We start from the raw sequence: 14,621 nt of genomic DNA on the forward strand, positions 1-14,621 counted from the left end.
CCCATGCGGAATCCACCTTAAAGACATTACTGAAACAAGTTAAAAACAGAGCTTAAAATAAGTATAAAAGAGAATGATTAAAACATATTTGGAATCATGGTGTTTTTCTTATTAGTTGTAATTGTACTGAGATGCAATATCTTTTGCAAACAGCACATTGCCATGATATATTTTTATTGTGATGAATTCTATATTTTATTAGCATGAGTTGCATCCGGCCCCGTAGAAGACTGCAAATCTCCCTTTTTAATAGTCTGTGCTTCAGTAGCCACTAGATGGCAGTACAGCATAACGTTTAGGAAGAATTCTGCCTTGTTTAGCTGTCTCTGAACCTAAACTTTCCTGCCTTACATTCCTACAAGATTTCTCTTTTTAATAACCAAACAAACACTGAAAGTAGTTAACTACTTGTAGATTATGAGTGAGAACCCAGTCCCTCTACCAAATGAGTTACTGTATAATTCCAAGTTTCCAAATAGGGTTGAGTATAAAGAAAGTATTTCTGATAAGGACACCATTGCCTTCCACTTTCAACAGACACCTGAGGTTTCATAATATAGGTATTGATCATGAATAGTTTGCTAATGGGTTTATTATTAGTTCTAGGCTACTTGCAAAATTCTCATGCCACAGTTACTCACATTTTGCCAACTCCAGATTGGAAGATTCCTAGAGATTTGGGAGTGGAGCTAAAGGAATTCATCATTTAGGGAGTGGAGAGATCTCAGTGGCTTAAAATGCTGTAGAGTCCACCCTCAAAAGAAACCTGCTTCTCCAGGGGAACTGATACCTGTAGATTGGAGATCAGTTGTGATCCTGGTGTTCTCCAGACGCCGCCTGGAGGTTGGCAACCATATACACACCACATGTGGCATGAAATAGCCATCTGTCCAACTGACTGATCGAGCCTGCTTCTATATAAGAACATAAGAACTAGCCTGCTGGATCAGACCGGAGTCCATCTAGTCCAGCATTCTGCTGCTCGCAGTGGCCCACCAGGTGCCTTTGGGAGCTCACATACAGGATGTGAAAGCAATGGCCTTCTGCTGCTGCTGCTGCTCCTGAGCACCTGGTCTGCTAAGGCATTTGCAATCTCAGATCAAGGAGGATCAAGATTGGTAGCCATACATCGACTTCTCCTCCATAAATCTGTCCAAGCCCCTTTTAAAGCTATCCAGGTTAGTGGCCATCACCACCTCCTTGTGGCAGCATATTCCAAACACCAATCACACTTTGCGTGAAGAAGTGTTTCCTTTTATTAGTCCTAATTCTTCCCCCCAGCATTTTCAATGAATGCCCCCTGGTTCTAGTATTGTGAGAAAGAGAGAAAAATTTCTCTCTGTCAACATTTGCTACCCCATGCATAATTTTATAGACTTCAATCATATCCCCCCTCAGACGTCTCCTCTCCAAACTAAACAGTCCCAAACGCCACAGCCTCTCCTCATAAGGAAGGTGCTCCAGTCCCTCAATCATCCTCGTTGCCCTTCTCTGCACTTTTTCTATCTCTTCGATATCCTTTTTGCTGCTATAAACATATTTGCTGCTATAAACTCCACATCCGGGACATATCTTAGGGTGTACCATGTGGTTTCGAGTTAAAACATTTCTGATTTACCCCAGGTTTATTCTATCCCAGATAATCCCCTCAGGTAGTGCTTGTCTAGGAGAGTTTGTGACTAAATGAATTGCAATTAAATATAATCCGTTTCGCTCGTTTGGTTCTCAAACTGATGTCCTGAGATTAAGCGTGGTATGGAGACATTTGCCAGGGAGTTGTTTTATCTCCATGGAATTCATGCGGGATTTTTGCATGTTGCTCATCATTCTCCCAGAGCTCTTTTGCCATAATCTGCGACAGCTCTCAGTTGGTGCAACCCTTTGAAAAGCTATGCTGGCCTTCGAAGACCGTTGACTTCCATGAACTTCAAACAGCGCAACTCTTCATAGCAGTATGCTGGAAACCCAGGATGCTTGTATCTAGCAATGGCCTTTGTTTTGTTGAGGACACAGGAGCAGCTGTGCCTGGTTAGACATGTGGTCCATCTCATCTAACATCCTGAAGAACCAACGAACTGAGGACAAGGCTGTCCACTGATGTTGCCTCCTAGACCTGAGCTTCAGAGTGATTGCACCCTAGAGAAATTCTTTGTGTGATCTTGAAAGACTGGCCACTCTGCACGATAGCACCCTTTTAAGCATCCGCTTTCCAGATTTTTCTCCTGCTTTGCTCGGATTTCTCCCAAGCCTGCTTTCCTAATTTCTTTTTTTGAAACAACATTGTTTGCGTGCCATCTGGGTAGGAAGATGGTGTTTTCAAAGTTCCCACAGCCACCATTTCCCCCTCACACCACTGGAGGGCTTTTCAAGCTGTTTAGATTCATTCCATCCTTCCGTCCTTCCTTCCGTCCTTCCTTCCGTCCTTCCTTCCTTCCTTGCCCTTTCTCTCTCCCTTCTTTCTTTCCCTCTCTCTCTCTCCCTCCCTCCCTCCCTCCTTTCTTCCTTCCTTTCTTTCTTTCTTTCTTTCTTTCTTTCTTTCCTTCCTTCCTTCCCTCCTTTCTTTCTTTTGTTTCTTCATTTCTTAATTTCCCTTCCTTCCATCCTTCCTTCCTTCCTTGCCTTTTCTCTCTCCCTTCTTTCTTTCCCTCTCTCTCTCTCCCTCCCTCCCTTCCTCCTTTCTTTCTTTCTTTCTTTCTTTCCCTCCCTCCCTCCTTTCTTTCTTTCTTTCTTTCTTTCTTTCTTTCTTTCTTTGTTTCTTCATTTCTTAATTTCCCTTCCTTCCTTCCTTGCCCTTTCTCCCTCCCTCCCTCCCTCCCTCCCTCCCTCCATCCATCCATCCATCCATCCATCCATCCTTTCTTTCCCTCCCTCCCTCCCTCCCTCCCTCCCTCCTTCCTTCCTTCCTTCCTGAAAACACTCAAAAATCCCTCCAGTGGTGTGGTGGGGGAAAAGATACATCCACTCCCCTGCAGACTCCTGTTACCATGTTACGACCTCTTTCTCAGACTGAGCCTATTCTGTCCCATCTTGATTAGTGTTTTCAAGTGTCGCATTTAGGAATCGCTCTAAAAAAATTAGTTCTTCCAGGAAAATCATTACTCAGAAGATCTGATGTACTTTAAAATGTAGACACAAATCAAAACCAATTTTGAATCCTGTTTGGATTTAAAGTCAAAAATTCAAGCCGGGAGGCTGCAAGCTAAGCCTTTTTTCTTTGCTGAAACTCAAAATCCAAAGCATAAACGTCAAAATAAGTTTTTTCCTCTGTTTGAGCAGGACAGCGAAAGGGAGATGACATTTAAATGGACTTTGTTTCTAAACATTGCTTCAGGATGCTTGTATCTAGCAATAGGCTACAATTTTCTGTAAGCAATTGGATGTGAATTAGAGGGAGTGTGAGACTGATCGTGCCCACTTGTTTTGAAGTCTGTTCTTCAGAACAATGGCTTGACCTCGGTCCTCAACGAAGTTGGCTGGGGCTCATTAAGAAAAACTATCAGCTTTTTGAGAATGCCCCTTCACTCACTTTTTAATCTCTCAGCATCTGAGGCCTTCCGTAAAATAAAATGCTGTTTCTTGGACATCAAAGCACAAAATCTCAGTAGTGCAAACAATAAGGCTTGCTCCCCTCTGAGACTGGGGATACCGCTTAATGCCGGCCATACTGCTACACATTTTTACCATCTCCAAAATCTGAGCTAACATAGAACTTTCTGTTTGGGCAGATTCAGTGTAATGCCATCTGAAATTCTCAACAGAAGATACTAAAATGTAGCATATTCAGATAGGCACTGTCCTGATAAAGCGGGCTGCACTGGAAACTATCCAGCATGCTCTGTTTGATTGTCCTTTCTATTTGGAAATTTGAACAAAGTTATCTAAGCCCAGGCAAGCAGGACAGGACTTTCTGATTCTGCTCAATTGTCCCTTCTCCTGAACAATTCCAGTCTTGACATAATTGAGAAAGTAGCCAGATTTTTGCAAGATGCCATAAAGCCACGTCAAGATAAGACTGGGAGATAAATTGCCATTTACTTTTACTTTTCTGTAACCTGTGGTTATAGCTTGTTCTTAGTTTTGTTTAAAGCTTGATCATGGTTGCCTAGTATGTTTTATATGCCTGGGGCGTACAGACTGCCGTGGTGGTTAAGAAGGCCCAGCAAAGACTGTACTATCTGAGACTGTTAAGGAAACAACAACTGAATGGAAAACTCCTGGTGTCCTTTTATCGCTGTGCTATAGAGAGTGTCTTAACCTACTGCATCTGTGTATGGTTCTCCAGTTGCACAGTGGCAGATAGGAAGGCGCTCCAAAGGGTGATCACTACTGCACAGAGAATTATCGGCTGCCCTCTCCCCTCCTTGGAAGAACTCTATAATTCCCGAAGCCTAAAGAAAGCCCAAAATATTCTGAGAGATCTGTCTCATCCAGCACACTCTCTTTTTGAACTGTTACCATCCGGCAGACGATACAGGTCTATAAAAACTAGGACAAAGAGGCTTAGAGACAGCTTCTACTCTAGAGCTGTGGCTATGCTGAATTCCATGGCTTCGTGTTGATGTGTTTGGGGCTATGTAGGGATGGGTGGAGGAAGGGGAAAGTGAGGATGGGGTATGAGTCTGAAATTGTGTGCATCGAGGAATGCTGCTGTAAATTTCGTTATGCGTGCACAATGACAACAAAATGCTTATGCTTAAAAAGATCAAAGATAAAACAAGAGCATCTGGAAGCAAAGCGAATGATGTGGGGGTGATGTAATCTTCAGAAAGGCCTGGTTGGGTAACATTGTAAGGGCACGCTTGTCTGAAATCCTGGCTTCTTTGTTTTGTGTTTCTGCAGCTGGATCATTATCCTCCGATAACCCACAGCCTGCCAGGAACCTCAGACCTTCAGTTCAGCTCCTTGAAGTCCCTCTTTCTAGGAAAAGTAATAGGTGAGAATCCATTCTAGATAACAGAGCAAAATCGGTTAAAGAGCAACACGATTTCAAGGCATAAGCTTTGTATCTCAAAAGCTTCTGCCTCAGAAATCTTGTTGGTTTTTAAGGTAATGGTGGACTCGAATCCTGCTCTTCTACTGGAGACCAACACAACTACAAACCAGAAACAATTTAGATGAGGGGTGTCCAACTCTGGTGCCTCCAATGTTCATGGACTACAATTCCCATCAGCCCTGGGAATCTTAGTCCATGAACATCTGGGGCACCAGAGTTGTACACCCCTGATTTAGATAATACTGTCTTTGTTTAGGGCTTTGAGCTTAATAAGCGGATTGACGGTAAAAACGCTTATAAATTAGGTGGAGGGAGATTCTGTGTTTAATCGATGGTAGAATTAAGGACATGAGTATTTATTTTTCAGCCTCTTTAGGTTCTGCAATGGGGAATTCTAGAAGGAAATGCTAACAATCCTGGGGTTATTTGTATCTGTTAAATGCAATTAATTAGTTGGGGGAAAGGAAAAGTGTGAAATCTGCTGAAAACATTTCTAAGTGCCAGACCGCCCTGAATAGTTTAAATGAGTTCTGCAATGGGATTAATTCCATTAATTGTCGGATTCTAATCTTAGGACTGTGTGGCTTTGGGCTTCAGGACAGGAAAAAATTGTACAAAAGCAGGGTCATTTTCCAAGCCTGAAATAGCAAAGCTTAGACTTTAAGAAGTCCACTAACTGAGCCGTCCCTTGCAGGACCCAGGACCACACAGGCTCCAGGGCCAATACAAGATGGATTCTGCTTGTAAGCTTCTAAATGACCTGTTCCTGGTACAGAATGATGATGTCATCACTGTATGCCAGGGATGAGGATTTGCTATGGCCTTCATGGGTCGCTCCCCACTTACCTCTTCGTGTGCAACTCCGCAGCGTCCCCGCGCCGAAAAGCCTCCGCGGCTTATGACCACGGAGACTATTTGCTCCCCACTCATTTGCCATTAAGGAGCTAACGCGGGCGGCCAAGAACGGGAGTTTCGTGGAAATAGAGGCAATGAAGCGTTTTCATTGGCTGGCACAGGTGTGCGTCATGGAGGGAGGGAGGGCCTCCATTTTCATTGGCTGGGACGAGGTCGTTTTTGATAGGCTCCCGGGGATGTCCTGCCACTTACCACGTCATCAGAAGAGGCGCTGGAAGCTTTAGGAAGCATTTGTTTGAGAGCGTCTGCTGCACATGCTGGCGATCAGCATAAAAAAGAAAGTGAAAAATCAGTTCTTGCCGCCCGCCACCGACTACTTTTCGTCTGGTCTGCTCAGCAGCACCTGGCTGTGTGAATTCGCAAACTAAATTAAGCTGTGTGAATTTGCAGCAATAAACGCGAACAAAGGGAACAATATCGTCACGTCACGTTGTGCACCGTCTCAATGCCTGCATTGTAATATAGGGATGTCAGCTGATGATTCTCGTCTTCATGTGGCTTCATTCCGCGCACTGACGGTTCGCCCTCCCCAAACAAAATGGAGGATTCTTTCCCCTGATTGGCCGGAAAGCTCTGCGCCCCAGCGAATCAACCGCGCGTCATCTTCCGGGTTCCCCACCACCCCACCACCCAGCATGGCCCAGCTGGCGGGGTTTAGAAATGTTGCGCTGTTTTTCGAAGAGAGCGAGATTTGGCCTTGGCGCCAGGGGAGGAGGAGGAAAGAAGCGGCTTAATTTCTGCGCCAGCCCGGCGCGCGGAAGTGGAGCGCTAAGGAGGGGATGTGGGGAACGTCCTGGCTCCCCGCGTCTGAACAAGAGAAAACCCCGCGGCTAATGGTGAGTGGGGAGCGACCCCATGTTACAGATTGAGGTCAGGGAGACACATGTATCTTGTTCACATCTATTTGAACGTTCCTCATTTTCCAGTTCAGCATAAATTGACCCAAGGTTAGTCCAAGTGTAGGGAAGAAACCCATCCTTAAGGCCCCTTCCGCACACGCAAAATAATGCATTTTCAAACCACTTTCACAATTGTTTGTAAGTGGATTTTGCTATTCCGCACAGCTTTAAAGAGCACTAAAAGCAGTTTGAAAGTGCATTATTCTGCATGTGCGGAATGAGCCAATGCTTCCTCTTAAACCTCTGCTAAAACAGCTGTTGTCTTAAGTTCCTATCTGGCTAGAAAAGCATCCCGAAACTGGGTTGTGAAATAAGAAGAAGAGTTTGGATTTATATCCTTTTTGTCTCAAATGGCCTTACAAACCCCTTCCCTTCTTCTCCCCACAACAGACACTTTGTGAGCTAGGAGGCAGTTTGGAGCGAACTCTGACTGAGCCAAGGTCATGCAGCCTACTTCTTGTGCCAGAGTGGGGAACAAACCTAGTTCACCAGATAAGAGTCTGCTGCTCATGTGGAGGAGTGGGGAATCAAACCTGGTTCTACCACATCAGAGTCCTCCTTCTCTTAACCACTACACCACCCTGGCTCTCTCTAACCCTCACAAGTGGCAGTAAAGGGACCTAATGTCCAAATGATGAACCTCCCCCATGAGCTTGAAAAGTGCTGAGAATCCAGGCAGAATAAAATGTATTAAGGGGAATGATACAGACTGGTGGCATGAAGGAGGAGCCAATTCAGACAGTCACAATACACCAAGGCTCTTTCCGCACGGGCGGAAAAAAGTGCCCCAGGGACGCTAAAAACAGCGGCCCCGGGGAGGAGTTCGCACAGCCGGCACTGCTGCATCGCAGCAGCAGCAGCCTCGCAATTCCCGAGCGGTGCGAAGATGCTGCTTCCGAACATCGCTCCCTGAGCGAGGTTTTTCAGAAGCAGCGTCTTCCAACTGCTGGAAGGCGCCATTTCCCCTGCACCGTCCCTGAACGCCTACCTTGTCTCCTGGCTTCCGGCTCGTCGCAGAGGCCAGGGGACACACACCCCTGGCCTGCGACTCCAGAGTTGTTGCTCCAGCCTGCGGGGAGGTGTCCCCTGGCCTCTGCGAGGCGCTGGAAGCCAGGAGACAAGGTAGGCGTTCAGCAACGGTGCAGCCTGTGCGAAGGCTTTGGTGCCGCCGCCTGCCGCCCTCCCGGGACCGTCCGTGCAAACTGTCCCGGGGGGGTGCATCGCCATTGTTTATGCCGACGCACCCCCGCACCGTTGCCGTGCGGAACGGGCCCAAGAGTCCCGCAATAGCGCTAGAATACCCATTTTTAGTATAAAATATTCCAACCACCCAGATAAACAGGGCCTTCTGTTTAAAAAGGGGGAGGCAGAGCGTCGAAAGGTTAGAGAGAGTAAAGCAGAAGCCTACAGCTACTTATTTGATTAGATTCCAGGCGGAGGTCCAGTTCACAAAGTGGGAGTCCACACATTCAGGCAGCAAAACACAACACAGAAAGTAATCCAGGATAAAAGAGCATTCGGGTATCTCCAAAACTGAACAAAGCAAGGTGGTTTGGAGCCAGTCAGAAGTGCCCTTCACAGGCTCCCCAGCTAGCACGCCCACACAAAGCACCAGGGAGCCTGTAGTATTCCAACAAAAAGCTTCTCTAACAGAACGTGGGAATAATGCCAGTGGAAATACTCAAGAACTTTAAAACACACATAGAAAAAATGTGTTGCAGACTTGAAAGAGAAAAGGGGACCAAGAGAGCTAACAGAAGTGCAAGGTGAGGAGGAAGGAAAAAGAAGAAGAGTCTGGATTTATAATTCAAGCCATTTTACAAACTCCTTTCCCTTCCTCTCCCCACAACAGACACCTTGGGAGGTAGGTGGGGCTGAAAGCGTTCTGAAGAAACTGTGTCTAGCTCAAGGTCACCCAGCAGGAATGTAGGAGTGCGGAAAACAAATCTGATTCACCAGATAAGAGTCCTTTGCTCATGTGGAGGAGTAAGGAATCAAACCCGGTTCTCCAGATTAAAGTCTACCTGCTCCTAACCACTATGCTACACTGGTGTAGGTGCAGGATCCTGGGGATGCTTCCCAACAAGGAATGGAGGGGACATATCTGGATGGGGAGGAGATGGTTTTGCAAGCAGTATTAGTTGTCTCATTGATGGAGGACAAAAGAGAGGGAGCAACAGAGCAGGAAAGTAATAATCTGGTCACAAATAATATGGCCATATGGTACCTGCAGGCAGTACTGGAAAGGGCTCCAATCACAGCCGCAGGAATACAGAAACCACTTTGACATTTATTCATTGCAAATCAAGAGCATATGTTCATAATTTGCTGGATGGGCATGATTTATAGAGAGTTCTTCTTCTGCTCTGACACAGAATTCTAATTTTTACATTAGAATAAATACAGAGACAAAAACTGTGGTAGAAACATTTGTGGCTTTGATAGATTTTATAGTGAGCATTGCATGGGCCTTGCTCATCATTGAGGTCTTGTACCATATACTATTTCTTGCTGTATGGTAGTGTGTTTGGTTGGAAAAGAAAGAGGAGGTTCACCATGCTAAGGTAATGATTATCTTTTGTATAATTAACTAAGGAAGAAAGGAAGTAGTAGTGAAGGAGTATTATCTTGTCTTTCTTACATACCAATTTTTTTGCTTCCATCAGTCTAACTTCGATGCCTATTCCTGAATCACATAGAGTTGAACAGAGTTTCCACCCCTTCACTCATACTGAAGCAACAGGAATCATGGTATTATCCCAAGAAAGGAATATGGGACCCACCTTATGCTGTTGCCTGATGCATTATGTCCAGTCCCTTTGGATCTTTTACTCTTGGGTAGAACTGTCAAAAAAGCAAAGAACGGTGTGGTAGAACCAGATGTCACAAATGTCATTTGCAATCTCGGGTAGAACTGGTACCGCCTGGCTGAGGTTTAGAGCTTTCTGACCCTGATTGACTGCCCAGAATAGTGTCAAGTCTACATAGCCCAGTGGTGGCGAACCTTTTCGAGACCGAGTGCCCAAACTGCAACCCCAAACCCACTTATTTATCGCAAAGTGCCAACACGGCAAATTAACCTGAGTACTGAGGTTTTCGTTTAGAAAAAACGGTTGGCTCTGAGGCATGTGTTACTTGGGAGTAAGCTTGGTGGTAGTCAGTGGCTTTGCTTCGAAGCAACTGTGCAACGCTTCGAACGGGTGAATCACGACTCTAGGAGGGTTTACTCAGAAGCAAGCCCCATTGCCAGCAACCGAGCTTACTCCCAGGTAAAGGATCATGCTTTAGTTCTTCCCATGAAAATCAGTGGGGTTTAACAGCGCTTAACAGGGTTAACTACACTGCTTCCCCAAAACTAGGTTCAATCCCTTTATTTGTGAAATCACTTTTCTTCAGGTTTTGTTATGCGGTTGTGTTTCTGAGGCATAGCAAACACTATCTGAACTGTTTGCGGTGCTTTATCATGAGCCGTTTAATTTTTCTCATCTATTTCTACATCTGTTTTGAAAACTGAAGCGGTTTTTCAACATAACAATATACCGATACAACGCACAACTGAGAGAGAGAAGCAAAAAAGGCGGGCATTACTGGAAACCATAGCAATATCTGAAATTCCAGTTCCGATTCCCAAACCTTTAATAGCATAAATATCTGAAATTCAAAATCCTATCCAAATGCATGGTGCATCGTCAGGAATCGCCCTCTCTGAAACAATCTTAACTTACCTTTAAAACAGTGAAGGCTGAACCTGACTCAAAATATGACAACTTCTTCATGTTAAAGTGCCCTAGATCTGTGTGCCTGCCATCTACCCAAGCTTAACTCACATCAATGTACTGCAAATTAATAAGTGCTACAAAAACAGTCTAAATCTTTAGTGTGCTCTTCTCGTGGGGATACTGGCTTTGTAAACGGCTGCCCCTGAAAGTTAACATCATCTTGGGAAATAGACAGCACAAAAGACTATACTCGGAAAAAGAAAAGGAATCAATTCTTAACCCATTACGTTGACCTTCCCATGACCTTCACAGTCTCAATGTTATATCAACTGGCTGTTCTATTAATTCACACTGAATCATCGCAACAGAGAAAGGACCACTGGGGAAATTTGTGATCAACATATCAAGCCAGACATCTTTCTGAATATATCCACATGATTGACATTCTCAAAGATCCAAGACTGTGTATATGCAAATTATAATCACTTCTTCCAGTACATTCACACACCAAGACTTCTACATTCTGTATGTTTATTACTGCACTATATAAAAATGGGTTGATACAGATTAGAATAGAGAAAAAGATTGGTAATTGGAGTTCATCAACATGTGATTTTAGGGATGTAGGAAAAACCTAAAGAGCATTAACGGTGCAGTGTAGAAGAAGAAGAAGAAGAGTTTGGATTTATATCCCCCCTTTCTCTCCTGCAGGAGACTCAAAGGGGCTTACAATCTCCTTGCCCTTCCCCCCTCACAACAAACACCCTGTGAGGTAGGTGGGGCTGAGGGAGCTCTGAGAAGCTGTGACTAGCCCAAGGTCACCCAGCTGGCGTGTGTGGGAGTGCACAGGCTAATCTGAATTCCTCCACAGCTCAGGTAGCAGAGCTGGGAATCAAACCCGGTTCCTCCAGATTAGATACATGAGCTCTTAACCTCCTACGCCACTGCTGCTCCTGTAGTGGTTAGAGTGTGTGACTGGTAGGCCCGGGTTCAAATAATGGTTCTACCTGAAAATTCACCATTCTGTTGCAGCCTCACCTGCTCCACAGGTTGGCTGCTGATGCAGAACTAACTTCGGTGGATGATTTCCATCACGTTCCTCCTGAGGAATACTGCTGGAATTTTGTTAGGGTATTGAGTTGTAGTCTACCTTTTTTTTTCCTGGTGAAAAAGGAGGGACGGATTTCCTCTGATGACAAAAACAGTCTATGCTGGGGGGTTGAAGAAGAAGAAGAAGAAGAAGAAGAAGGAGGAGGAGGAGAAGGAGAAGGAGGAGAAGGAGGAGGAGGAGGAGGAGGAGTTTGGATTTATATCCTCCCTTTCTCCCCTGCAGGAGACTCAAAGGGACTTACAATCTCCTTGCCCTTCCCCCCTCACAACAAACACCCTGTGAGGTAGGTGGGGCTGAGAGAGCTCTAAGAAGCTGTGACTAGCCCAAGGTCACCCAGCTGGCATGTGTGGGAGTGCACAGGCTAATCTGAATTCCCCAGATAAGCCTCCACAGCTCAGGCGGCAGAGAGGGGAATCAAACCCGGTTCCTCCAGATTAGATACACGAGCTCTTAACCTCCTACGCCACTGCTGCTCCTCCTCCTTTAGGTCCTGCACGTACAAAACCCACATGGGACGGAGGCTCCAGTAGAGGAGGAAATTGGGTGAGACTGAGAGAAAAAGCTGACTGGGTCCAGCAAATTATTTCCCAGACCTATTGTGCATACAGTGGGGGTTTTTCTTTGCAGTGAGCTTTTCCTGCAGTTTTCAGTTTAAATTGAGAAAGCATCCCCAACCAATCAAATTGCCATTTTTGTTACCCACCACGTCTTTCTTTCAGTATTGCCTGCCATCCTTTTTTTTTCTTTTTTAACCATCTTTAGACCAGTAAATAAAAGAAGAAGACAACCCTTTGGGCCGCTGTGCGGGCCTGAAGAGTGGAGTAGCTGCTGTGGGGTGAGCGGGGGAAGTCAGGGAGGAGGAGGAGGAGGAGTTTGGATTTTTACCCCACCTTTCTCTTCTGTAAGGAGACTCAAAGCGGTTTACAAACTCCTTTTCCTTCCTCTCCCCACAGCAGACCCCTTGTGAGGTAGAAGAAGAAGAAGAGTTTGGATTTATATCCCCCTTTCTCTCCTGCAGGAGACTCAAAGGGGTTTACAATCTCCTTGCCCTTCCCCCCTCACAACAAACACCCTGTGAGGTAGGTGGGGCTGAGAGAGGTCACCAAGCTGGAGTGTGTGGGAGTGCCCAGGCTAATCTGAATTCCCCAGATAAGCCTCCACAGCTCAGGCGGCAGAGCGGGGAATCAAACCCGGTTCCTCCGGATTAGATACACGAGCTCTTAACCTCCTAGGCCACTGTGTAGAGTTTTGAACAAACTGTGACTAGCCCAAGGTCACCCAACAAAAATATAGGAGTCGGGAAACAAATCTAGTTCACTAAATAAGAGTCCACTGCCGATGTGGAGGAGTAAGAAATCAAACCTGGTTCTCAAGATTAAAGTCCACCTGCTCTTAACGTGCTACTCTGGTGTAGGTGCAGGATCCTGGGGATGCTTCCTAATAAGGAATGGAGGGGACATATCTGGATGGGGAGGAGGTGGGTTTGCAAGCAGTATTAGTTGTCTCATTGATGGAGGACAAAAGAGAGGGAGCAACAGAGAAGGAAAGCAATAATCTGGCCACAAATAATATGGCCATATGGCACCTGCAGGCAGTACTGGAAAGGGCTCCAACCACAGCCGCAGGAATACAGAAACCACTTTGACATTTACTCATCACAAATCTAGCCCAAGGTCACCCAGTAGGAACGTACAAGTGGGGAAACAAATAATAGTTCACCACTCAAGTGGAGGTGTAAGAAATCAAATCCAGTTCTCCAAACCAGAACCCACCTGCTCTTAACTACTACGCCACACTGGCTCTCAAGCTGGAAAGAGCCCAATGCACAGTGATCTCCTTCGTAGGGACTGTGAAAGAAGACAAAAAGTCACTGTTTACCAGTTTTGGTAAACTGCAGGGATTCCAGGCAGTTATAGCGTGATGAGTTCTGGAGGGGGGAAAACCTGTGCGTTAAGCACAAAGAAACCCAGAGAGAATTGTCCCTCACCCACAAAGCAGGCCACAAATGCATAAATTTTCAATAGCCAAGTCTTACCTTTTTCCTCCCAACTACACTTCATTTTTACACTGCCCCTCTCTGAAAGCTGAATAGGAGAGAAAGGGTCATGAATCCTTTAGCAATGCTGCCAGTAGTAGCCCATTCTGGATGCATTTAGGGGTACTGTAGGCTCACAGAAACCTATCATTATTTTAATTTTTTTCTTAGCACAGTGGCAATTCTATTGCAAAGGCAGTATTAAGCTTAGCCCACCCTTTGGTAATTACAGCTCTAAAAATACGTCCAGCTTGGCTTGGAATTATCCCTGAGTAGGCAGTCTTTCTTCCGGGGAAGTGCTAATTGTTATGGAATTGACAGAGTGGTTCTTTGCACTCCGGCTGCATTAAAAAATGAGACAGAACTGAGACTCTTCCAACGCTGTCAATTGCATCTTGATTACCCTGTAACGTTCTTTCTTCTCACACTGTCACCTTAGAGAATTGCAACTGGATATTTTTCCATTAGAATTCTGATGGTGGAATAAAGCAGATATGTCTTTCCATCTGTAAATTCTGACAATTCCTCCCATTCTGCTCCCACCCACCCCCATTCTCCTGTACACCATAACTCACATCCTACATGGGTTTTGTACCTGCTGGTTGTCCCCCAAGGGTCAGCGTGGCCTTTTTAGGCGGCCAAAGAGGGTTTTTCTTTTCTTTTTCACCAGCAGAAAAGCTGATTTGATTCATCCCCGTATCGTTAATTTTCCTGAATCTGATATAGCCGTAGAATCTTCCATTTGAACACAGTCTGTTTTGAATGCCAGACTTATCATTTGGATGTCATCTCCGTAAAGTATATTTGGGGAGCGTCATTTTAATATGTTAGATGTGTCTTTATTTCCCCTTCCAACAGCAGGAAGTGGGAACTGTTTGAAATGTTAAGAGCAGGGATCGTTGCAGTAGATATTTTAATAAAGTATTTTGGAGAAAGAGAATACGAACAG

The 14,621-nt window shown here is 45.3% G+C and overlaps 1 protein-coding gene across 1 annotated transcript in view; it reads left to right on the forward strand.

Moving 5' to 3' along the window:
* The window catches only part of CNTNAP2 (contactin associated protein 2), a 1,428,778-nt gene that overhangs the window by 1,357,828 nt on the left and 56,329 nt on the right, over positions 1–14,621 (forward strand). The window contains exon 20 of the mRNA XM_048510449.1: positions 4,840–4,933. Within this exon, the coding sequence (XP_048366406.1) occupies positions 4,840–4,933 (94 nt within the window). The remainder of the gene's footprint in view (positions 1–4,839; positions 4,934–14,621) is intronic.

The sequence above is a fragment of the Sphaerodactylus townsendi genome, linkage group LG11 (assembly GCF_021028975.2).
Source record: "Sphaerodactylus townsendi isolate TG3544 linkage group LG11, MPM_Stown_v2.3, whole genome shotgun sequence".
Lineage (NCBI taxonomy): Eukaryota > Metazoa > Chordata > Lepidosauria > Squamata > Sphaerodactylidae > Sphaerodactylus > Sphaerodactylus townsendi.